This window comes from Lithobates pipiens, unplaced genomic scaffold (genome assembly GCF_037356315.1).
Source record: "Lithobates pipiens isolate NorthernLeopardFrog02 unplaced genomic scaffold, aLitPip1_a1.2 Scaffold_8, whole genome shotgun sequence".
NCBI classification, from domain to species: Eukaryota; Metazoa; Chordata; class Amphibia; order Anura; family Ranidae; genus Lithobates; species Lithobates pipiens.
Genome location: NW_027507903.1, coordinates 158,435,408 through 158,462,786, shown reverse-complemented (window position 1 = coordinate 158,462,786; position 27,379 = coordinate 158,435,408). Strand labels below are relative to the sequence as shown.

General features: G+C 43.2%; 1 protein-coding gene across 1 annotated transcript in view; it reads left to right on the top strand.

The window, feature by feature from the left end:
• The window catches only part of BEND7 (BEN domain containing 7), a 125,851-nt gene that overhangs the window by 10,801 nt on the left and 87,671 nt on the right, over positions 1-27,379 (top strand). Inside the window, exon 2 of the mRNA XM_077472183.1 lies at positions 935-1,012. Coding sequence (XP_077328309.1) covers positions 935-1,012 — 78 coding nt within the window. The remainder of the gene's footprint in view (positions 1-934; positions 1,013-27,379) is intronic.

Genomic DNA, 27,379 nt, shown 5'->3' with positions numbered 1-27,379 from the left:
CGCTGTCTCTCTGCCTAGAGTTCTTGGCTCTTGATTGGATAGATTGATAGCAGCGCAGACATTGGCTCCCGCTGCTGTCAATCAAATCCAATAATGTGGATGGCGGGGGGGTGGGGCCGAGTCCTGCATTTGGCCTCTATGGATGGCAAATGCTAGACTCCCCGACAGAGCGCTTCTCCTAGGGGGTTATCTGATGTGGGGAGGAGCCACGAGAGCCACTGAGGGACCCCAGAAGAGGATGTTCGGGGCCACTCTGTGCAAAACGAGCTGCACAGTGGAGGTATGACATGTTTGTTATTTTTTTTTTTTTTTAAACGAACCCTTACAATCACTTGAAAATGAAAATGCCAATGTATCCATCGCAGCATGCAGTACAAACTTGTATTGGTTCTCCACACGTACACACATTGCTATTTGGACAATCGTTTCTTTTTCTGTTTTCGTTCAACCATCACTACACTTGCACTAATATTCTGGCACATATCACAGAGAGCGCGGTTCAAATTAATTTATTAATTCATTTTTATATCACATATGGTTTTTCACTTATAACGAGCTGCTCTCATTACCAGTAATTGCTCACAATTGTTAACCATTTGTGCAGGTTTGGGGCGTGACCCCTTTTCTTCCAACTTTAGTGTGTGTGTGTGTGTGTGTGTGTGTGTGTGTGTGTTACACACACTCTTAGAAATAAATGTATAGTAAACATGTATTAAAACATGGACAGTGTCAGTAGGGCAGTGAACTGTGTCAGTAGGGCAGAGGACAGTGCCAGAAGAGCAGTGGATGGTGTCAGTAGGGCAGTGGATGGTGTCAGTATTTTTTATTATTATTTAAAAATAATTTTTAAATTATTATTATTATTTTGTTATATACAATATTATTTTACATATTGAATGTATAATCTAATCTTTCTCATAAACTTGTTTTTCAGACTACCACCCTGAAATCTTTAAAGCTGCAGACTATAGTGATATCAATGGAGAATCCATTGACTCTCAGCATTTTTCAGGTAATGTCTTCAGTGTTTAGCTTATCTTCAAACTTGAATTTAATGCACAGTTATATTAAAAACTGTTTTATTATTTTTGCAAAACTGTGAATTTATGGAAATTAGATACAGTAGAGGTAATAATGCCTAAAATCCCTCAGGACAGGAAAATTGTCTATACAATAAATTAAAAATAAAGGTTTCAGTTCCACGGAGGACTAAAAGTCATATACAGGGCTATTTTCATTATTTATTTTGTATGCTGTGTTTTCCGAGTGTTATAGAAGAAATCAATAAGGGACGCTGCCCTATCAAATATCTATGTTCAAAAGTGTGTATTAACATATACACTATATTACCAAATGTATTGGGATGCCTGCCTTTACACGCACATGAACTTTAACCACTTCTCGCCCGCGAAAACATAGCGAAAAGACGGCTACAGCGTGGGCCTTAAACACTTAAAGACTGAGCCTCTTTCTGAGATTTGTTGTTTACAAGTTAAAAACATTTTTTTTTGCTAGAAAATTACTTAGAACCCCCAAACATTATACATTTTTTTACTAACACCCTACAGAATAAAATGGTGGTCGTTGCAATACTTTCACACCGAATTTGCGCAGCGGTCTTACAAGCGCACTTTTTTTGGAAAAAATACACTTTTTTTTATTTAAAAATAAGACAACAGTAAAGTTAGCCCAATTTTTTTATAATGTGAAAGATAATGTTATGCCGAATAAATTGATATCCAACTTGTAATGCTTCAAAAATTGCGCCCGCTCGTGGAATGGAGACAAACTTTTACCTTTAAAAATCTCCATAGGCAATGTTTAAACAATTCTACAGGTTGCAGGTTCTAAGTTACAGAGGAGGTCTAGGGCTAGAATTATTGCTCTCACTCTACCGATCGTGGGGGTACCTCACATGTGTGATTTGAACACTGTTTTCATATGCGGGCACTACTCATGCATGCGTTCGCTTCTGCGCGCAAACTCATCGGGACGGGGTGCGTTTGATTTTTTTTTTTTTTTCTTATTTATTTTACCTTTTATTTTATTTTTCGTTTTTTATACATTTTTACACTATTTAAAAAAAAGGGTGTCACTTTTATTCCTATTACAAGGAATGTAAACATCCCATGTAATAGAAAAAAGCATGACAGGACCTCTTAAATATGAGATCTGGGATCAAAAAGACCTCATATTTACATTAAAATGCATATATATATATATATATATATATATATATATATATATATATATATATATATATATATATATTATTGTCATTTAACCACTTTCTTACTGGGCACTTAAACCCCCCTCCTGCCCAGACCAATTTTCAGCTTTTGGCACTGATGCACTTTGAATGACAATTGCGCGGTCATACAACACTATACCCAAATTAAAATGTTATTTTTTTTCCCACAAATAGAGCTTTCTTTTGGTGGTATTTGATCACAGCTGGGGTTTTTATTTTTTGCTAAACAAACAAAAAAAGATGGAACATTTTGAAAAAAATAAAAATCATGTTTAATAGTTTGTTATAAAATTTTGCAAACAGGTAATTTTTCTGCTTCATTGATATGCGCTGATGAGTCGGCACTGATGGGCACTGATAGGCTGCACTGATGGGCACCAATAGGCACAGATAAGGTGGCACTGATGGGGACAGATAAGGCGGCACTGATGGCCACTGATAAGATGGCACTGATGGGCCCTGATGGGTGGCACGGATGGGTGGCACAGATGGGCACTGATAATTACCACTGATGGATGGTACTGATAGGTGGCACTGATGGGCACTGGTAGGTGGCACTGATGTGCAGCACTGTCCAAGCACTAATTGTGGGCATTGATAGGTGGTACTGTGGGCACTGACAGATCGCACTGTGGGCACTGACAGGTGGCGCTGTTGGGCACTGACAGGTGGCACTGGTGGGCACTGGTAGGCGGCACTTTTAGGGGGCACAGGTGGGCACTGAGGATCTGGGCACATCGCAGTGAGCGGGACTAATGTCCCGCTCACTGCCGTAGGTGATCGCCTTTTTTTTTTGAAAGCACGAGGAGAAAAAATAGTCGATTACCGGCTGTGTTGACATCACATGATCAGCTGTCATTGGCTGACAGCTGATCACGTGGTAAGGGGTCGGGACTCGCTGATCACAGAGCGTGCGGTGTGCACCCTTCAGGAGGCACACAGGCCGTTCGTGCACGGGACAACGTCAATAGACGTCATCCCGGCAATGCAGGTCTGTGCTGTAGCCGTCATTCGGCTATAGCGCAGATCCCTAGAGGTTAAAAAAAATGGCCCTTTGAGAGCTATGGGCGGCAGTGACGTTTAGACGATGCTTCCACCCTGCAGTGATATGGAGACGCGTGGGGGCCATCTTCCCCTCATTCGTCTCCATACCCAGGCAGGGAACAGATGTGATCGCCTCCGCCGCTGTCGACAGCTCCGGTAAGCAGCGGAGGGCACTGGATCGTGGCGGGAGGGGGCGCCCTCTATCACCGCCGATAAAAGTGATCTTGTGGCGAATCCGCTGCAGAAACCACTTTTATCTTAAACCGGATCGCTCACTGAAGAAGAAGAGGATACTGGGGTTATGGCAGCTAGCTGCTGCCATAACAATGATATCCTCCTTTAAAGTACTGACGTACATCGTCGTGAGCTGGTCCGGAAGTGGATAATTTCCGGGAGGGCTTCAATAGACGTCCTCCCATGCATGAGCTGCCTTCACTCCCCCTGCCGATCATGGCCCCTTACCACGTGATCAGCTGTCAGGCAATGACAGCTAATCACGGGATGTAAACAGAAGATCGGTAATCGGCTTCTTTTCTCCTCACACTGTCAGCGTGAGGAGAGAAAAACAGCCAATCACTGGCTTCTGTCAAAAGGACATCGGTTCCGAACAGGGAGAGCCACCACCGCCTCATCTGTGCCCACCAGTGCCACCTGCCAGTGCCCACCAATGCCACCTGCCAGTGCATACCAGTGCCACCTGCCAGTGCATATCAGTGCTGCCAGTCAGTGCCCACCAGTACCACTTATCAATGCCCATCAGTGCTGCCAATCAGTGCCCATCAGTGCCTCATCATCGGTGTCTTTCAGTGCCACCTATCGATGCCCTTCAGTGCCACCTCATCAGTGCCCACCAGTGCCGCCTCATCAGTGCCACCTATACGTTTCTATCAGTGCCGCCTTATCAGTGCCCATCAGTGCAGCCTATCAGTGCCAATCAGTGCACATCAATGAAGGAAAAAAATTACCTGTTTGCAAAATTTTATAACAAACTTTAAACATGTTTATTTATTTTTTCAAAATTTTCAGGCTTTTTTCATTTTTTTTATTTTTTATTTTTTTTAATTTTTTTTAAGCAAAACATAAAAAAACACAGCAGTGATTAAATACCACCAAAAGAAATCTCTATTTGTGGGAAAAAATTATAAAAACTTAATTTGGGTACAGTGTTGTATGACTGTGAAATTGTCATTTGAAGAGTGACAGCGCTGAAAGCTGAAAATTGGCCTGAGCAGGAAGGGGGATTTTAAGTGCCCAGTAAACAAGTGGTTAATGGTACCCCAGTCTTAGTCTGTAGGGTTCAATATTGAGTTGGCCCACCCTTTGCAGCTATTACAGCTTCAACTGTTCTGGGAAGGTTTAGGAGTGTGTCTATGGGAATGTTTCACCATTTTTCCAGAAGCGCATTTGTGAGTTCGGGAACTGATGTTGGACAAGAAGGCCTGGATCGCAGTCTCCGTTCTAATTCATTCCAAAAGTGTTCTTGGTTGAGGTCAGGACTCTGTGCAGGCCAGTCAAGTTCCTCCACCCCAAACTTGCTCATCCATGTCTTTATTAAAATTGATTTATGCACCGGTCCAAATCATTTGGTGGCGGGGGAGATTATGGTGTGGAGTTATCGTTCAGGGGTTGGGCCTGGCCCCTTAGTTCCAGTGAAGAAAACTCTTAAGGCATCAGCACACCAAGACATTTTGAGCAATTTCATGCTCCCAACTTTGTGGGAACAGTTTGGGGATGGCCCCTTCCTGTTCCAATATGACTGCCCACCAGAGCATAAAGCAAGGTCCAGAAAGACATGGATGAGCAAGTTTGGGGTGGAGGAACTTGAATGGCCTGCACCTCAACCCGATAGAACACCAAGCCTTCTCGTCGACATCAGACACACTCCTAAACCTTGTGAACGGCCTTCCCAGAAGAGTTGAAGCTGTTAAATAGCTGCAAAGAGTGGGCCAACTCAATATTGGACCCTACGGACTAAGACTGGGATGTCATTAAAGTTAATATGCGTGTAAAGGCTGGTGTCCTAATACTTTTGGTATTATAGTGTAAGTAGCTATCTCCATGAAATAAGACCAATACAATAATATTCGTGTACTTTTTCCCCATACACCTTGGACTTGCAGATTTTGTATAGTTGGTTATTTAGGCGCTTGATATCTTTTTAAAGATTGTGTTGCCTAATAGTGAGCCACATCAGGTCAGATGCCTCAGTCTTGTCATACATAGCTGTGTATGGCAGAACTGTGGCAGAACTCCTGTAGATAGTGACTTTCTGTCCTTTTTCCGTGGGGCAGTGCAGAAGTCAGTGAGAATTGAAAATGGAATTTGACGTTTGGTTGGTTTCTCTGGGTTATTGTACTTTGCAGATCCTCATTGCTCTTTGCACTATTTTACAGATTAAGCCTGATTTTGCATTATCTTCTATTGTATTCTGTGTAATTATGTAATGCTTTTGTAAAATGCTAATGATGCAGATATAATGCTATATTCCACCCACGGCATAAACTTACCCAGTCACCAGATGTTACTTTTCTGGAATGTAGTTATTACTTTTTCTGTTATGTCAATGTATGCTGGATGAATGAAGCATTTCTGATGGAGAGTTTTTGATAGCCCAGTGGGTGGTATATGGATAGATCAACTCCAATAGCTTTTGAATATTTGCAATAGATACAATATTTTCATTTTTTTTGCTGTATATCATATATACAGTGCCTTGAAAAAGTATTCGTACACCTTGAAATTTTCCACATTTTGTCACGTTACAACCAAAAAGTGGCACATAATTGTGAAGTGGAAGGAAAATTATAAATGGTGGCATGCATTTTTATTCAGCCCCCTTTACTTTGATACCTCTAACTTAAATCTAGTGGAGCCAATTGCCTTCAGAAGTCACCTAATTAGTAACTAGTGTCTACCTGTGTGTCATTTAATCTCAGTATAAATGCAGCTGTTCTGTGAAGCCCTCATAGGTTTGTTAGAGAACCTTTGTGAACAAACAGCATCATGAAGGCCAAGGAACATACCAGTCAAGTCAGGGATAAAGTTGTGGGGAAGTTTAAAGCAGGGTTAGGTTATAAAGAACAATCCCAAGCTTTGACCATCTCACAGAGCTCTGTTCAATCCATCATCTGAAAATGGAAAGAGTATGGCACAACTGCAAACCTACCAAGACATGGCCATCCACCTAAACTGACAGGCCGGGCAAGGAGACCATTAATCAGAGAAGCAGCCAAGAGGCCCATGGTAACTCTGGAGGAGCTGCAGAGATCCACAGCTCAGGTGGCAGAATCTGTCCACAGGACAACTATTAGTCGTGCACTCCACAAATCTGGCCTTTATGGTAGAGTGTCAAGAATAAAGTCATTGTTAAAAGAAAGCCATAAGAAGTCCTGTTTGCAGTTTGCGAGAAGCCATGTGGGGAACACAGCAAACACGCGGAAGAAGGTGCTCTGGTCAGATGAGACCAAAATTTTACTTTTTGGCCTAAAAGCAAAACTCTATGTGTGAAAGAAAATGAACACTGCACATAAGCCTGAATACACCATCCCCACCGTGAAACATGGTGGTGGCAGCATCATGTTGTAGGGATGCTTTTCTTCAGCAGGGACAGGGAAGCTGGTCAGAGTTGATGGGAAGATAGAGCCAAATACAGGGCAATCTTAGAAGAAAACCTGTTATGCCCTGAACACAGGGTCGGACATTCCAACAACAAAATCCGTCTGATTTTTTTCCAACAGATTTTGGCTCAAACTTGTCTTGTATACACACAGTCGCACAAAGTTTTCAGAAAATCCGATCATTCAGAACGAGGTGACGTACAACATATACGACGGGACTATAAAGAGGCCAGTAGCCAATAGCTTTCGCCTCGTAATTTATTCTGAGCATGCGTGGCACTTTTTTTGCGTTGGAATTGTCTACACACAATCGGAATTTAAATGATCAGATTTTGTTGTCTGAAAATTTTAGATCCAGCTCTCAAACTTTGTGTGTCGGAAATTCCGACAGAAAAAGTCAGATGGAACCCACACACAATCGTAATTTCCGACAACACAGTCCAATCGCACATTTTCCGTCGGAAAGTCCGACCGTGTGTACAGGGCATTAGAGTCTGTAAAGAACTTGAGAAGTTCACCTTCCAGCAGGACAACGACCCGAAACATACAGCCAGAGCTGCAATCGAATGGTTTAGATCAAAGCATATTTATGTGTTAGAATGGCCCAGTCAAAGTCCAGACCTAAATACAATTGAGAATCTGTGGCAAGACTTGAAAATTGCTGTTCACAGACGCTCTCTATCCAATCTGACAGAGCTTTAGCTATTTTGCAAAGAAGAATGGGCAAAAATGTCACTCTAGATGTGCAAAGCTGGTAGAGACATCCCAAAAAGACTTGGAGCTGTAATTGCAATGAAAGGTGGTTCTACAAAGTATTGCCTCAGGGGGGCTGAATACAAATTCCCGCCACACTTTTCACATATTTATTTGTAAAAAAAATTTGAAAACAATTTATCATTTTCCTTTTGCCACTTTGTGTTGGTCTATCACATAAAATCCCAATAAAATATATTTATATTTTTGGTTGTAACATGAGAAAATGTGGAAAATCTCAATGGGTGTGAATACTTTTTCAAGGCACTGTATATGCATCAGTCAAATTTACGCTTGGAGTTAATAGGTGCTGTTTAGTTCACTTTCTCTTACAGTGTATGTTTAACCACTTGCCGCCCGCCCTATTACAAATTGACGGCGGCAAAGTGGTTTCATTATCCTAACCGGACGTCATATGACGTGATTAGGATTATGAGCCGCTGCGCGCCCCCGGGGGCGCGCATCGCGGCGATCGTTGTTGCGGGGTGTCAGTCTGACACCCGGCAACTACGATCTCGGTAAAGAGTCTCCGACGGAGACTCTTTACCATGTGATCAGCCGTGTCCAATCACGGCTGATCACAGTGTAAATGGGAAGAGCCGGTGATCGGCTTTCCCTCACTCGCGTCTGTCAGACGCGAGTAGAGGAGAGCCGATCGGCTGCTCCTCTGACAGGGGGGGTCTGTGCTGATCGATTATCAGCACAGCCCCCCCGAGGATGCCCACACTGGACCACCAGGGACACCACTAGACCACCAGGGAAAAGGTAATAACAATCCATAATCCTCCCTAGACCACCAGGGTGCCAGTCAGCACAATGGGTGCCAATCAGTGCCCATAATGGATGCCAATCAGTGGCCACAATGGGCATCACTGATTGGCATGCATTATTGTTTGGCACTGATTGGCATCCATTACTATAACACCGATGCCGCCTATGAGTGCCCACCTGTGCCGCCTATGAGTGCCCACCTGTGCCGCCTGAGTGCCCACCTGTGCCGCCTATGAGTGCCCACCTGTGCCGCCTATCCATGCCCACCTGTGCCGCCTATCCATGCCCATCCGTGCCGCCCATCCGTGCCAGCTATCAGTGCCAATTTGTGCCACCTATCAGTGTCCGTCCGTGTCGCCCATCCGTGTCGCCCATCCGTGTCGCCCATCCGTGTCGCCCATCAGTGCCGCCTATCAGTGCCACTTCATTGGTGCCACATTGGTGCCCATCAGTGCCACCTTATCAGTGCCCATCAGTGTAGCCCCATCAGTGCCCATCAGTGAAGGAGAAAACGTACTTATTTACAAAGTTTTGAAACTGAAACAAAAAAAAACATTTTTTTTTTCAAAATTTTCGGTATTTTTTTATTTGTAGCGCAAAAAATAAAAACCGTAGAGGTGATCAAATACCACCAAAAGAAAGCTCTATTTGTGGGAAAAAAATGATAAAAATTTCATTTGGGTACAGTGTAGCATGACCGCGCAATTGTCATTCAAAGTGCGACAGCGCTGAAAGCTCAAAATTGGTCTGGGCAGGAAGGTGTTTAACCACTACAGATCCGCGCTATTGCCAAATGACGGCATTAGCGCGGACCTACATTTCCGGGACTACGTCTATTGACGTCGTCCCGGATACGAGCGGCCTGCGCGCCCCCTGAGGGGCGCGCGCGGCGCGCTCTGTGATCGGCGAGTCCGTGAGACTCGCCTGATCACCGATCCGTGCAAGGGGTCGATCCCGACCCCTTATCACGTGATCAGCTGTCAGCCAATGACAGCTGATCATGTGATAGAACGGAGCCGGTAATCGGCTATTATTCCTCCTCGCGCTGACAGCGCGAGGAGAGAAAAAAAAAGCCGATCACCGGCGGCCGTGATCGGGACATCAGTCCCGATCACGGCCAGCAATACAGCTGACCACCTGCCCCCTGCCAGTGCCCACCTGCCCACCGCCGTGCCATCCTGAATAAAAGTAAGTGCCCCCCATCAGTGCCCCCCATCAGTGCCCATAGTGCCCACAGTGCCACCTACAGTGCCACCCACAATGCCACCCACAGTGCCATCCAGCAGTGCCACCAACAGTGCCACCCACAGTGCCCACAATCTGCCTCAAAGGTGCTGCGACCCAGTGCCGCCCATCAGTGCCCAGCAGTGCCGCCCATCAGTGCCCAGCAGTGCCGCCCATCAGTGCCCAGCAGTTCCACCTATCAGAGCCACCTATCAGTGCCACCTATCAGTGCCCATCAGTCCCATCTATCAGTGGTACCTATCAGTGCCCATCCGTGCCACCCATCCGTGCCACTTATCCGTGCCACCCATCCATGCCATCTTATCTGTGCCCATCTTTGCCCATCAGTGCCGCCTTATCTGTGCCCATCGGTGCCGCCTTATCTGTGCCTATTAGTGCCGCCTTAACTATGCCTATCAGTGCCCACCAGTGCAGCCTATCAGTGCCCACCAATGCAGCCCATCAGTGCCCACCAATGCAGCCCATCAGTGCCCACCAATGCAGCCCATCAGTGCCCACCAATGCAGCCATCAGTGCCGCCTAATCAGCGCACTTCAATGAAGGAGAAAAATGACCCGTTTGCAAAATTTTATAACAAACTATTAAAACATGATTTTTATTTTTTTATTTTTTTGCATCTTTTTTTGTTTGTTTAGCAAAAAATAAAACTCCGAGCTGTAACTAAATACCACCAAAAGAAAGCTCTATTTGTGGGAAAAAAAATGATAAAAATTTCATTTGGGTACAGTGTTGTATGCCCGCGCAATTGTCATTCAAAGTGCATCAGCGCTGAAAGCTGAAAATTGGTCTGGGACTGAGGGGGGTTTAAGTGCCCAGTAAGCAAGTGGTTAAGTGCCCTGTATTGAAGTGGTTAATCATATAGTTATTTCATTGTATACAGTTATACTATAATATCTTTGCACCTTCCATAGTTTCTATTCATGCTGTACTTTACTTCCTGATTGTATTATACATTTAACTCAATTTATGGACTGCAGCCTAGCTTTTTATTTATTTATTTTTTTCGTTTTTATTTTTTTATTTTTTATAAAACTTGTTTAACTTGCCCTAAATTTAAGGTGCCTGTATGTCATTTAACATAACTGAGCTGCTTCACAGCTGTGCACATATTAGTGCAGAAGCAGTTTACACCATCCATGGGTTGGAACAATAGTGTCATACACTTTACTCCATTCACTGGTTGGCATAATGATGCCATCGCATCTGACACAGTGACATCACCAGTACAGCCTGACCATAGGACTTCCCTATATTATGATATAAGGTGTTTGTCCAAATGTTGTCCCACGGTATGCTTTCTAAATACTGTCAATAAGGAACAATGTTAAACTTCATATAAAAGCTCCTATTAAAACAACCCATAATAATACTTAAGATAAACTAGATACACCAGAAAAATTACTATTAAGAAAGCAGATAATATCACAAATTTGAGTTGTTTAAAATTGCGCTTTTATCCAGAAAGTAAGGAATTGTTTACTGGTAGTGGTGACTGTCACCTATTCAGTTCTTGAGAATTGAATGATGAAATGTGTCCTGAAGGTAAGGGTGACGGGTGACATCATTACCCTGTGTACTCTGGCATGCTGACTCAAAGGAGTCTAAAAATCAGAAATGCTTGTTAAGATTGTTCTTATCGTAAACATCTTCAAAATATGAGTTTTTTATGTTATTATTCATTTTTTTATAAATAAGATTTACTATACTATGTCAGTTTCTACTTTTATGGAGGGACTATGGAAAGATAGAAGATGCAGTTGAAAAACCCCTGCTAAATCCTATTTCAAAAATGCTTCTTATGCCCCGTACACACGATCGGATTTTCTGACAACAAATGTTGGATGTGAGCTCGTTGGTGGAAAGTCCGACCGTGTGTATGCTCCATCGAACATTTGGACTTTCACAAGTATGCAGAGAAGGTGCAGTGACTTGCTCAGGATCAGTGAAACGCTGAAGTATTTAGATCAGCCTTGAATCCAATCAACTAAAAAAAAAAATGGTCGGAAATATGGTGTTCTCAACACAGGTTCACTTTGAAGGATATGTGTAAAATTCAATGCATGTAAGCAGGATATGATGTTTCACACATTCATTTGTTAAGCCGCGTACACACGGGCGGACTGTATGGCCTACTTAGTCCTTCGAAACACATTTCAGCGGACAGTCCGCTCGTGTGTGGGCTTCAGCGGACTTTTTCAGCGTGCAGTCTGGCGTACTAAGTATTTCGGAATTTCCGTAATACTGTCCGTCATACTTTGGTTTCAGCGGACAGTCCGCTCGTGAGTAGGCTAGTTCGAAGGACTAAGAATGGCGCATGCTCAGAAAGGATTTACACGGCGGAAGGTTGCATTGCTGTGTATTGGACTTCCTATTTCTAGTCCCGTCGTACGTGCTGTACACGTCATCACGCAAGCTTTCGACGGACTGTTTGTGCATCCGTGTGTGGTCAAGTCCGTTCATTCGAAAGTAGGACGGACTGTCCGTCGGATTGTATGACGGACTAAGTAGGCCATACAATCCGCCCGTGTGTACGCGGCTTTACAGTGTTATTAAACCCTCCATTAAAAAATGTAGCGGCATACTTCACATTATTATTATTACTGATGAGGTCTGAGTACCACATCTGCCTGCACCAGTTCAGTGCAATGAGTATCCTCAGCATCCGGCAGAGAGGGCAAGTATGAAGTTACAGAGGAGGAAAAGCATAGATTAGGCTGAACTGATCCTATGCAATCACAGTAGCATCCATTTCAATGGCTACAACGTCCCTGGTCCTTTTAAAACAAGCTTGCTCAGCTCATTGTTAAATTGAGAAGCTAGGAGATCCATGTCTGGTGTTCCTCACATGCTACAGAGGTCTTGGACTCAGAGGTCCATTCCCTTGAGTTTAGACTTTTTGACTGAGAAAGTTCGCTTGCCAGTTTTCTGGAATATGCACGGCGGACAGGGCTGGAACATGATAGTACATAGTTGATGTATGGTTGGTTGATGGTTGATGTATGCCACTGCTGTGGCATTGTTGGAATGGGTGACCAGCTTCCTCCGGTGACCAAATTCCCTGAACCAGTAGTGTCTACACCCAGCCTGTCAGAATGGCATCCATTTTGAGAATCCTCGAGATTGATATAAGGAAGCACTTCCCTGACTCCAATGCTGGATACGGGAGCGACCAGGACAGAGATATCCTGGTTTGGGGTGTCATGCAAATATGTGAATACAGAGATGAAGTTGCAACAGTCTGGAGTGGAATTGGGCATACAGGACTGCCTCAAAGGTAGCCCAGAACTGTCATGCAAAAGCGGACAGGTCCTCGGCTGCAATTCCGAACATGGAAGCAGAGATTCAGGAGTTTGTCTCATGGCAGAAACACTCTGGACTGAGTAGTACATAGGAGGAGACTTAGATACTCCAGTTGATGAGTTGATTCCACTGCTGACTTCTAAGCCTTTATACACACGGTCGGAAATTCTGACGGAAAAGGTCAGATCGGACCATGTTGTCGGATAATCTGATCGTGTGTGGGCTACATTGGACTTTTTCCATCGGAATGACCAACAAAGTTTGAGAGCTGGATATAAAAAATTTGGGGGCATCAACTTGTAGTATAGCTTAAAGTTTGTTGCAGCACATACGCCATAGTGTTAACCCCACAGGGACAAGTGTACAAGCCAGCTAAAAATTAATCTTGCTAGAAGAAAAAAAAGTTAACAACATTTTTTTAAAGTGATTGTAAACATGTCATACTTACCTTCTGTGTGTGGTGGATTTGCACAGAGCAGTCTGGATCCTCCCCTTCTCCGGTCCCTCTCTGGCGCTCCTGGCCCCTCCATCCTGTTTAGTGCCCCCACAGCAAAGAGTTTGCTATGGAGGCACCGGAGCCGCAGCTCAGTGTGTCCATTCAGACACAGAGCCACGGGCCCGACCTCATCCCCTTTCTCTCCTCATTGGCTGACTGACTTTGACAGCATCGGGAGCCAGTGGCACCGCACTGCTGTCTCATCCAATGAGGATTCCTGTAGGTCCAAGAAAAATCGCCTAAACCTATATTTACCTGAAGACAGCCACCGCTGTCTATGGCACATGCGCCGTAGACAGCCACCGCTGTCTATGGCGCATGCGCCGTAGACAGCCACCGCTGTCTATGGCGCATGCGCCGTAGACAGCGGCGCACAGGCGCACTGGGCAGGCCGCATATCGCGGCGATATGCCCCAAGTATCGGCTCCCGTGCACATGCGCAGGAGTGACATCATCGCGGCTCCGGCGAATCACAGCACCGGAGCCGCGAGACCCAGAAGTCGCTCCGGGATCCATGGCAGCGGCGAAGAGGAAGACGGAGGACCGCTTTGGGGGCTTCGTTCTCAGGTAAGTTATTCATAATGAGCTAGTATGCTATGTATACTAGCTCATTATGCCTTTGCCTTGCAGGGTGTGTTTTTTTTTTTTCCTCTTTTACTTCCTCTTTAAGAAAATAAAGCTTGTTTTACAGCTAGTACAGTTAAAGTATATGTAAATGCTCACCTTGTTTTCAATTATTTTTATTAAGACTATTTTTTAGTGACCCCCACCCTCACTTATTACTTATTCGTGATCGTATTTATCCTTTATATTATAACCCTAATATTCTTTCCCAACCCTATTTTGTTTATTTTGAAGAGGAGAGAGTCGCAACTCTCTACCAACATTATATTATTCCTTATGCTGTATTACACACGCCCGGACTTTTCAACAGCAAAGGTCTGACGGAATGAATCTGTCAGACAATTTGATCGTGTGTGGGCTTCATCGGACCTTCGCTGTTGAAAAATCAGACAGACTTTAGATTTAAAGCGGAGGTCCACCCTAAAGTGGACCTTCCGCTCATCGGAACCCTCCCCCCCTCCGGCGCCACAATTGGCACCTTTCAGGCGGGAGGGGGGTGCAGGTACCTGTACAGTACAGGTATCTGCACCCACTTCCGGGATAGCTCTTTGCGGAAAGGGGCGTAGATTACGCCCCTTTTCACAAGTGCCCGCCCCTTTCCGTAAGTGCCCCGCTGCCTGCTGGGAAACACACAGATCCCAGAGGCAGCGGGGACCATCCTTATTGTGCAGCGCGACTCGCGCATGCGCAGTAGGGAACCGGGAAATGAAGCCGAAAGGCTCCATTTCCTGATTCCCATACCCAAGATGGCGGCGGCAGCACCCGAGAGACGATCTAGAGATCGGCTTCGGGTGCCGACATCGCGGGCGCGCTGGACAGGTAAGTGTCACTATTTTAAAAGTCAGCAGCTGCAGTATTTGTAGCTGCTGGCTTTTAAAAAAAAAAAAAAAAAACGCGGAGTCCCGGCGGACTCCCGCTTTAAAATCTTTCCGACGGACTCGAGTCCGGTGGAAAAATCCGTTCGTCTGTATGCTAGTCCGACGGATGAAAATCGACGCTAGCTATTGGCTACTGGCAATGAACTTCCTTATTCTAGTCCGGTCATAAGTCATCACGTTTGAATCCATCGGACTTTGGTGTGATTGTGTGTGTCTGTTCATTCGGAAAGTCCATGGGAAGACCGCCGGACCTAGTCTGCAGGAAAGTCCGGTCGTGTGTACATGGCATTAGTGAGAAAAAAAAAATGAATGTGACAACCTTCCAAACTTTATAGTGTAATATACCCCATGTCCTTTCCCTAAATTTTTAAACCCTCACCTTGTAAAACATTCAGTTTAAAATAGAAAGGGAAGTTAAAACATTCGTGCATAGATATAAAAAATATACCTTTTTTTTTTTCCTTTTTTCTATGTGATCACCTTTCATCGGTTCTAAGCTGCATAAGAGCTGGGGGGAGAGGAAACAACAGAATACTGAGCTTCCCAGTGAAAGGCTGGGGGGGCTGTCAGGACAAGTCTGATCATTGGAGGAGAGCAGGCAGTGTTCCCAGCATAGCTAGCAAACTGTGTACACTGTGTTCTCCTGCTTAGTTTGGTCAGTCTTTTGATAGGATAGCAGAGGGACTAGCAGGAACACAAGGGATTCCACGCACAGGAAGCAATACAAAGAGAACAGGATACTTCTTCATACAAGTACATGATACAGCAGGCACATATCAGGAATATAAAATGTTGGGTTTACATATTCTTTAAACTAGAAAAAACAGATATTGCACTTTGGGTTTTGTACTACTTTAACCGCTTCCCGACCGGCGCACGACAATGTACGTCGGCAGAATGGCACGGACAGGCAAATGGGCGTACAGGTATGTCCCTTTGAATTTGCCGCCGTGCCATTGCGTGCGCGCCAACCGGGACCTCCGTGAGTCGGATTACGGGTCCCGCAGACTCGATCGCAGTGGGAATACCCACGATCGTCTCACAGGGAGGAAGAACGGGGAGATGCTGTTTACATCTGCCTAGCAACAAGTGACACTGATCTCTGCTCCCTGTGATTGGAGCAGAGATCAGTGATCTGTAAAACACAGCCACGCCCCCCACAGTTAGCAACACGCCCCTAGGACACGCTTAACCCCTACACTGCCACTTCCTGGTTAACCCCTTCACTGCCAGTGTCATTTACACAGGAATCAGTGCATTTATATAGCACTGATTGCTGTATAAATGACAATGGTCCCAAAAATGTGTCAAAAATGTCCGATGTGTCCACCATAATGTCGCAGTCACAATAAAAATCGCTGATCGCCGCCATTACTAGTAAAAAATAATTATTAATAAAAATGCCATAACACTATCCCCTATTTTGTAAACGCTATAATTTTTGCGCACACCAATCAATAATCGCTTATTGTGATTTTTTTTTTAACCAAAAATATGTAGAATAATACGTATCGGCCTCAACCACCAAAAGAAAGCTCTATTTGTGGGGGAAAAAAGGACGTCAGTTTTGTATGGGAGCCACAACACTTGTCAGTTAAAGCGACGCAGTGCCGAATCGCAAAAAGCCCTCTGGTCTTAAGCCAGCAATATGATCCGGTCTGAAAGTAGTTAAATCTTATTTTTGTTCACTTTTGTAAATCCATTCTTGTCTGTAAACAATGTTCAGCACAGATGGAATTGTTCTGTAGAAAAATCTGTTTGTGAGATTCCAGTTTCCTGGTTTATTTTGGTAGCCATTACCTGCGTTATCAGCACAGGAATATGTCAAGCATGCATTACAGCAAATGCTAGTTGTCTGACTTGCTAATTTAATATTCATAACCTGTAGCATTATGTGCTCTGCTTAATATATTTGTCCTCGGCTGGCTGAAATGAAATGTTTGTCATCCTTGTTAAAAATGAATTGTCATCAGATAATAGGCATTCGGCATGTATGAGGGAGCGAGCTAATTAAATGCCCAGAGTTAATGTGGCTGAATGGAAAATGGAAAACAAAATGCTTGCCCAACTGTTGCAAAATGTAGCTCTATTGTAATTATTCAGATGCTGCACACACACGTAATGTAGTTACAAGGCAGGGCTTTTCTCAATGAGAAATCCTTACATGTCACTTTGGCAGCCAGTCTTGCACAGCACCCATGCCATTTTAATTGGCTTACAAACCTTTTGGGTTATATCAGTATATTTTCTTCTTGTGTTTTATTTTTAAATTAAATCCTATACACAAATAGACTAGATAACAGTGCAATGGTATATACAACTACATATATAATACTGTATACACTATATACAATATATGTATACGGACAGACAATATGGCTGTCATTATAATGCCTCCAGATGAGTAAACAAGGGCAGATACCTCGAGCTCCTATGAAGAATTTATGTTCTTCCTTTTTGGAACACTGTTAAGTCCTACCCTTATCTTATATACCTGGGATATGCAATTAGTGGACCTCCAGCTGTTGCAAAACTACAAGTCCCATGAGGCATAGCAAGACTCTGACAGCCACAAGCATGACACCCAGAGGCAGAGGCATGCTGGGACTTGTAGTTTTGCAACAGCTGGAGGACCACTCATTGCATATCCCTGTTATATACCATAGCGCCCAACTGTCCCTGATTTTGAGGGACTGTCTCTGATTTGGAACAAAATCCCTCCTTCCTCCTCATTTGTCCCTCATTTTAGTCTGATGCATATACCTGTATATAAAATGCACTATTCATCTATCAAAAAAGTGTTTCCCAGTGCTAAACCTTTCATCCGGTTTCTAATTTGTTGCATTTGTACATTTCAAAAGCCAATATAAAGGAACAGAAGTGTTAAAAAAAATCACTTGTGGGTTTAACTAATAAGTATTTTTGTATAATTCTCCTTTAAGGGGGCGTGGCAGGGTGTGTGTCCTATGCCTACATACTTTTGCTAGTAGGTGTCCCTCATTCCCATCTCAAAAAGTTGGGCGGTATGTATATACCCATATCTGCCTTATATTGGTATATAAACTTCAGACATTAAAGGGGTTGGAAAGGTTCTTTTTTATTTTCTAAATAGGTTCCTTTAATCTAGTGCATTGTTGGTTCACTTACCTTTTCCTTCGATTTCCCTTCTAAATGTTTTTTTTCTTTGTCTGAATTTCTCACTTCCTGTTCCTCCTCAGTAAGCTGTTCAGTAAGCTGTTCTGGCTGACTAAACACCGCTCGATGATGGTGTGAAGTTTACTGAGGAGAAACAGGAAGTGAGAAATTCAGACAAAGAAAAAAAACATTTAGAAGGGAAATTGAAGGAAAAGGTAAGTGAACCAACAATGCACTAGCTTAAAGGAACCTATTTAGAAAATAAAAAACAAACCTTTACAACCCCTTTAAATATGAACAAAAACATACCCCTATGTACTGTACACTTATATCTATCCAAAGCACTGAGTGTGCTTTTTCTATGCTGCCTCGTTCCTCTGTTATCTGCATGAGTCACTTTGGACAGCTTTTCCAGCTCCAAGAGATAGAGCTGAATAACCACATGGTTTGGTGAATGTTGGCTGAAAATGTTCTGCCGTGTGTATGCAGAACAAGTTCACGGCCAACGCCCCTTCGGACCAAAATCCACAGTAAAGTCCGTGCTGGAAGTCCAATCATGTGTATGAGGCTTTTTTCTACCTAAAATTTGTGTGAAGGCAATAGTGAGGGATTTCCAGTTAAGGGCTATCGGCCAGACTGTAGCTACACAAATAGCATGAATCAGGTTTTCTATATGATGGGACGTGTCAGGTATTGAAGCAAACCGCACACACATAGGTATGGTAAGGGTGGTATGTCGTCCTAGCATCTGAGAGGAGATATCGGAAATCTTATGCCATATAGGATGCAACTTCTCACAGCCCCAGAGAATATGGGAAGAGGAACCAGGAGAGGTGCAACCATGAAGGCAAGTCTCTGAAACCTCAGTAAATATAGCGTGGAGTCTGGTCATGTATAATACCTTTTTATACTTTTTAATGGTTAGCACCTTAAGGTGCTCTTTCCCTAACAGATAAGGAGCGAGTGCATTTGCGAAGGTTATATATCATAGTGTCCCACTCCTCAACAGAGTATTGCCTCCTGCAATCCTGTTCCCACTTCAGTTTTTGTGACATGGAATCATTCGTTAGGAGAGCATATAAAGTGGAGATTAGGCTTTTACTCCTAGGAGAGAATTTACAAATTCTATCATAAGAGCTGGGCTTTCCAAAAGGGCAAGATACCGAAGCTTTTCCTGATTTGGGACCTCCTTAAAGTGATTGTAACCCAAAAACAAAAAAGCTTCTGTTCCTTTATGACATGATGTATAACATAGTGCTTTTGCAGTGTCATTTGTCCCATTCCATGTTGTTCAATACCTGGTTGATCCCGCCTGCTCCCATATGTATACTGACCATTCTAATCATGGCTGCTCATCCATGATAGCAGGGTCAGTTTATGTCCCTCTGTGATCCTGCTGTGTGTTCAGCACCTCTGCATCTCTCCCCCTCCCTCTTCCCATTATTTCCGTAGTCTGTGTGTGCGCCAATCTCCTCCCCTCCCCTTCACTCCTGGCTTGGGTAATACTATTCTCTGCAGCTGCTCTAATGGTTGTAAAGAAACATTTATTAATTACTGTGATCCTCTCTGTTTTAGGTCCATGCTTAGTGCAGTGTCTGTGTTTTCCTAAAATTATAATGCTACATGCCTTCTTTTTCACAGTGCAGCTGTGCAGTCACATGTACTCCCTCTGCCATCTTGCATACATCAGAAGAGAATCTCAGCCCCTCCCACCATGCTCCCTTAGATCGGGAAGGAGAGCAAAGGGAGGACACATGACTGCACAGCAGCACTGTGCAAAGAAGGTATGGTATTTAGCATTATAATTTTAGAAAAATATACACACTGCACTAAACATGGTCTTAAAACAGAGAGGATCAAAGTAATTAAGAGATGTGACTTTACAAAGATTTTACATAAGTAATAAGTAACAAGCATAAGTAACAAAAGCAAAGTTTTCTTGGAGGGTTGAAAGGGTAGTTAATATACTCTGCCTCTGCCAAGAGAGGGTCACCCAGAAATGAGGTCAGCAGGGAGATCAAGGAGACCAGGTGGTATTTGTATTTATACAGGTTCCAGGTATGCAGAGATTGCGCTACCAAGATGTATAGAGATTGAGGATGACCATAATAGGCTTCCAGAGATAGTATGGATGGATAGAGCTAGATTCAAATGTATTCAGGTTTTTATGTGTTTTTTAAGTGTATGTAAATCTAAAACATCACTTTCTATAAATCCATTTCTTAATGAAAAAAGGAATACTTCACACTTTTCGATGTCCTCTTTTTTTCTTTACTTTTTGATAAAAGTATTAAAGAATTTTTACAAACTTCAAGCGTCTCAACCCACGCAGAGGAGGTTGTTTGTATATGAATAAGCAGTTACCCAACAAACTGTATTTGGCTCATATGCTAATCCACAATATATAGGTTAGGAAAATGGGAACGTCACATCCTCAGGGCAGGCGCTACCACCAGGCAAACTAGGCATCCACCTAGGGCGCACTGCTGCCTAGGGCGCCTGACCACTGATGTTCCTACTCTCTTCTCTCTGCATAAGAGCAACTAAGTCTCAGCATTAGCAGGCTGCCGCCACTTCGTTCACACATAGTGTCAGAGGTGCAGCAGCGGCAGAGGCCTATGTCTGTGTCCTGACTCTCGAATAAATGGAAGAAAACATTCATTGAGGTAGGCTGCATTGATACATGCTGGTAGGCTGCATTTGGTGGGCGCTGGTGAGGCTGCATTTTAGGGGGCGCTTCATTAAAAAGGTGGGGTATACATGTACAGGGCAAAGGGGGTGGAGTCAGGGGTAGAGCCAATGGGGAGGGATGGCAAAATGAGGTTTTGCCTAGGGTGTCAAAAATCCTTGCACCAGCCCTGCACATCCTCTCCAGGTCTGCCTCAGAAAGAGAAGATTTAAAGGATAAGTTCACCTTTGTTCACCTTCTTTTTTTTTTTTCTAAATTCCAGCTCCCCTATGTACCAAAATAGCATTCATGTATTTTTTTTGCAAAAATATCTATGCTTTCCAGAAAAAATGTACAGACACGTACCTTACTGTCCTCCATCCATGTTTCCAAATATATCTATTGCTTCTGTCTTACTTCCTGATCAGACTATAGGTCATGACACAGGAAGGAGTTGACCAGCTGACCTCATTAGCACACACCCTGCATCATCCACCGTCCCACTCCCAGGTACACATTTTTTTAAATCAAATGCAGTCAATCAGTGATCACCCTTCTCACTAAATACACAATATACAATCAGAATGCATAGTGTATGGCCATCTTTATACAAGTACATAGGAGGGAGTGGACAGAAACACTCAGCTGTCAAGCCCTGTTCACATCTCTGCATAGGGGGAACTCAAATTCCCAAAAGGTTTTTTTTTTAGCAAGGATGGGGAGGCGTTTTTGGAGCATTTTCACTCATCACTCATAGGGCAGTCCATCCACCTGAATGGGCTTCCCTACACACAGCGCCCCAAAGAAGCTTCAGAACTTTTTTTAGAGCGAGGCTTGGTGTCTTTTTTTACTGTGATTTTTGGTGCAGCGTATTTCTGAAATGCAAGGAAACACACAGATGTGAATGGAGCCTCATTGTTCTTGTGTTATCGCACCAATTACACTTTCATGCCCCATTAACATCTAGCATAGCGGGAGTGAACGTTTTTTGGCTCGTTTTTCCTGTGACACACATAGGGCAGCCTGTTGATTTAAATGGGCTGTGCTATATGTGGCTTATGGGACATTTTGTCGCTTTGCGGGCTGCGTGCTTATTACTGTGTGTTTTGAATCATTTGCCACTCATTTTTTCACATGCCAAAATGTGTGTTTGCTTCTGTGTTTGGTGTGTTGTTAACAATTAATAGCACTGAAAGCGCAACTTCAGTGTGATTGGATATAGGGTGATTGGCTAGTTAGGTGTTTCCTCCTATTATATAAATTTGTAAATCTAAAGGAGATTGTACACCTTGAGGATATGGATAGGGAAATCAAATAATTTTTTTTATTTTATTCTTTTTAATTTAACTTGCTAGTGGGCTGTTTTTCAACAGAACAAGCTGTCCTGCAGATGTAGCAGTCAGAGGGATGAAACCAACCATTTACCACTGACAGGCATGCTTACAATAATCAGCTTTTGTTTATGTAAAACCTTTATCCCTAAAGGGGAAAAAACCTGTTGCTCTAACTGATTTTAAAGTGTTAGCTGGGGTTTGTCTTCAATTTGTTAGTGTATCTAAATCTGCTAGTACATCAGACACTCCCCTCAGACTGACAATGCTGCTGTCTAAAAGGTGCCCCCTTCATCCAGAGTGGGGGCAATCTAAACCTGGATACACACTATACATTTTTTGTTGTTCAATTTCCTTTAGATTTACCTTCAACTATGTAGTGCAAGGACCTGACTGATTGTATATTAATTGATAAAGTTTAGGTGTGACCTCATATTATATGGTTTTGGTAAATCTAAAGATAATTGTATAGTGTGGATCCAGCTTAATACAGGAGGTGTGTTACTGGCCAAATCACCAGGTGAAAATGGAGGGGAAAAAGCCTTAAAAAGCCTTCAAATCTGCAGTGTTAGTGTGGATGGAGGAATCTGTCCATATACTATACAATCGGATTATACAATCTCCAAAATTAATCATATGAAGACAAACCTGAATTGTTTTTTAATGAGTATCAAATCAGTCAGGCCATTATACTACATAATTATTAAATAATCTAAAAGAGCATTGTACAATCAGATTGTATAGTCTGTGGTTAGCCGTAGATGGGTTGCCTTATGGGAGTGGGGGGTTACATTGTGGAGGGGAAAGTGGGACGATGGTGGGGGGCACCAAAATGCACGTTCGCCTGTGTAGACAAAAATCCTTACACCGGCCCTGCCTTGGCGTTATGTTTTGGGTCATTGTCTTGCTGTAAGACCCATCCACGAGCCATCGTCAGTGTTCTGGCTTGGGGAAGAAGGTTCTCATCCAAGATTTTACAATACATGGACCCGTCCATTGGCCCCTCAGTGCGGCAAAGTCAGCCAGTACCTTCAGCAGAGAAACAGCCCCAAAGCATAATGTTTCCACCTCTTTGCTTGATTGTAGGGATGGTGTTCTTGTCATGGTCAGCATTTTTCTCCCTCCAAACTTGGCGAGTTGAGTTAATGCCAAAGAGCTCAATTTGGTCTTATCTGACCACAGCACCTTCTCTGAATCATTTAAATGTTCACTGGCAAAATTCAGACAGGCCTTACATGAGCCTTCTTGAGGAGGGGGACCTTACGGTACAGGATTTTAATCCATGTTGGCGTATTGTGTTACCGATGGTTTGTTTCCCTCACTTTCTCATGATCATTCTTATCCCATGAGGCAAAATCTTGCATGGAGCTCCAGACCGAGGGCGATTGATAATTATTTTAATTTATTTATTTTTATTATGTATTTCTTTCACTTGCAAATAATCGCTCCAACAGTTGTCTCCTTTTCACCAAGCTTCTTGCTGATGGTCATGTAGCCCATTCCAGCCCTGTGCCGGTTGTCCCTGACCTCCATTGACAGCTCTATGGTCTTACCCATGATGATGAGGTGTGAATGGAAGAAATGCGTCCCTGTTGCCGTGACAATGCATTTCGCGCGCATGTGCTTAATCAAGTCACGGGAATGATGGCTAACAGAGGCTTATAAACCCAATGTGGAGGTGGTGAGTGGGCAGAGCTTAAGGGAAGGTTTTAAACCAGTAAACCCATCAGTGCCCTTTCCATTGAAAACAAAATATAAACTATTATATACATTTTGTGTAAGAGAACCATAATGATTATGAAAATATGAAAAACAATAAAAATTATGAAAAGAATAAATAAAAATAAAAAAATAATAAAAACAGTTTTATATATGTTTGTGAAAACTAGATAATAATACATACAGTATATGAATTGTTATAAACACATCTAGGGCTGAAACGATTAATCGATATTATCGATAATAATCGATAATGAAAATCGTTGTCAACGATTTTCATTATCGATTAGTTGGTCCGCACCATGCGATCCGCGGAGCGGTCCGTGGCTGCAGCCTTAGGAAAGGCCGCGGCTTCGGCCGAGCTGGCGGCCATCTTGGTACACCCGGCGGCTGCGCGCTGACGTCACCCCAAGCGCAAGTTGTTCAGCCTGTGTCAGCCCAAGTGAATTCTGGAGGAGTCATGCTGGATGCCTTGCCTGCCCTCATTCAAAACTTTTTATGCAGGTACCACTACATATATTAGCTAATCTAACCTAATAACTAACTACTATCTATTAGATAGTAGTTAGTTATTATCTAATCCTATCTAAGCCTTTCCACTTGCTCGGCACAGCCACATTGTTTATTTAAATAAAAGGTATAACACTATGTCCCCCCCAATAAAATGCAGCTTATTACCTTAGGGGAGGGGAGCTCTCCCCTTTTACAGTTTTTTTTTTTTTTTTACCTTTATACATATATTATACATAAACAATATTTATTATAATTCTTTTTTTTTATATATATTGTCCTCAATGTATACTTTCTATGGAATAAAGGAGGGGGGAAAAAAAGTATTTTATATGTCTATTATCATTCTCTTTATATATACACATACTTGTATGAATAAAGCAGGGAATCTGACATTCACCATACTTTCTTTGCGGGTAATAGTACCCCATGATTGGTGTTTTATTGTGCAGTTTAAGTGTAACACTCAGTTTTTTCATTATTACTTTTAAATAAATGGAAAAATGGCATATTACGTATATATATATATTTTTTTAATGATTTTATCTGATTAATCGAAAAAATAATCGGCCGATTAATCGATTATGAAAATAATCGTTAGTTGCAGCCCTAAACACATCATAATAAGAATAATAAATACAAAAATGGAAAAAATAAATAAATATCAAAATTAATAAAAAAATAAAAATTAATAAAGAGAGCAATTTATATTGCTTCGCGGTAAGTTGTTTTAACAGGGCCTCATATATGAGCCCACTTGGCGTTAAGGCCCACCCGCTGAGTGACCAGATATATGCGCATGGTCGGCATTGAGAGGTTAACAAACCAAGTCCAGCAAAAGTGTCCATTAGAGGGTTGAGACAAACCATTTAACACTGACGGGGGTGCTTACAATGGTCAGATTTATTCGTTTATCTAATCCTTTATCCCAAAAGGAAAAACATATTTTTGTAACTTCCTAAAGCGGTTTTAATTTAACCACTTGCAGACCGGACCATTTTGCTGGTCAAAGACCAGACCACTTTTTGCGATTCGGCACTGCGTCGCTTTAACTGACAATTGCGCGGTCGTGCGACGTGGCTCCCAAACAAAATTGACGTCCTTTTTTTCCCACAAATAGAGCTTTCTTTCGGTGGTATTTGATCACCCCTGCGGTTTTTATTTTTTGCGCTATAAACAAAAATAGAGTGACAATTTTGAAAAAAATGCATTATTTTTTACTTTTTGTTATAATAAATATCCCCCAAAAATATATAAAAAAACATTTTTTTCCCTCAGTTTAGGCCGATACGTATTCTTCTACATATTTTTGGTAAAAAAAATCGCAATAAGCGATTATTGATTGGTTTGCGCAAAAGTTATAGCGTTTACAAAATAGGGATAGTTTTATAGCATTTTTATTAATTTATTTTTTTTTTTTTTTTTTTTTACTAGTAATGGCGGCGATCAGCGATTTTTATTGTGACTGCGACATTGTGGGGGACCCATCGGACATTTTTGACACATTTTTGGGACCATTGTCATTTATACAGTAATCACCGCTATATAAATGCAGTGATTCCTGTGTAAATGACACTGGCAGTGAAGGGGTTAACCAGTGGGTGGCAGTGTAGGGCTTAAGAAAGCCGGGCTCCTCCGCTAGTAAAAGAGCTAGCAGAAGGAAGCGGAGGAGTCCAGTGAGAAGACCCCCGGAGCTGTGCAATAAACTATTTTAACCCTTGTGTGTTGTGTGTTTTTTTTTTTGTTTTTTTTTTTGTTTTTTTTTTTCACAGGTGAATGGGTAGGGGTACATTGTACCCCATACTCATTCACATAGGGTGGGGGGCCGGGATCCAGGGGCCCCCTTATTAAAGGGGGCTCACGGATTCCGATAAGCCCCCCGCCTGCAGACCCCGACAACCAACGGCCAGGGTTTTCGGGAAGAGGCCCTTGTCCGCATCAACATGGGGACAAGGTGCTTTGGGGTGGGGGGGCCGCGCGGCCCCCCCTTCCCCAAGGCACCCTCCCATGTTGAGGGCACGCTGCCTGGTATGGCTCAGGAGGGGGGGGCGCTTGCTCGTCCCCACCCCCTTTCCTGGCCTGCCGAGTAGCGTGCTCGGATAAGGGTCTGATATGGACCTAGGGGGGGGACCCCCACACCGTTTTTTCGGCATAGGGATTCCCCTTTAAGTCCATACCAGGTGACGGGGCCAGCGACGCCTCCTTCACTGGTCCGGGCTACCTGAAGCCGCGCTCAAAATGAGCGGACTTTCCTCCGCGTGTGTGGGCGAGTCCGTTCATTTCAAAAGTACGGTGGATAGTCCGGCGGACTTACTCCGCCCTACCTAGGTCGCCGCAAAAGTACCGTGTGTGGGCAGGTAGCTCGTTCGGAAAGTCCGCCAGACTAAGTCAGCCGGATAGTCTGATACGTGTGTACGTGGCATAAGCTGTAAAAATATAAACTTTTTGTTTTTGGATTTAAAGTGATTGCAAACCCTTACATACACAAAGTGAAGTGACTGGCCTCAGGTGATACACAGAGATTAAACAAATCCTCTTTCATAAATTGTACCTGTTTAGCTGCAGTCTTCTGTTCTCTACCGTTTTCAAAATCCAGAATTTATAAAGCTTGAGTTGTCAGGAAAAAGGGTGGAGAGCTGAAATACACACTGCAGAGCCCAATTAGGAGAGCTCTGAGAACTGATTCACTTCACATAGCACACAGGAACAGAGCTGAGGCTGCCAATCACAATCTTTATGCTGGAGATCCCTCCCCTGTCACCATTTTTCTCTTTGTGTCAGGAAAACTTGTCAGAAGGAATTTATGCAGATAGCAGAGGAACGAGGCAGCAGAGTGAAATCACACTTAGTGCTTTTACTTGAGACAATTACACACTATAGTGGGATATGCCTTGTTCATATTTCATGTCTGAGATTTACAACCACTTTAATGTATTGCATTTTACCAGTGTGACAATAACGAAGTCTAATGTCGCGTACACGCGACCGGACTTTCCGGCAGACTAGGTCCGACAGTCTTCCCGACTGACTTTCGGTG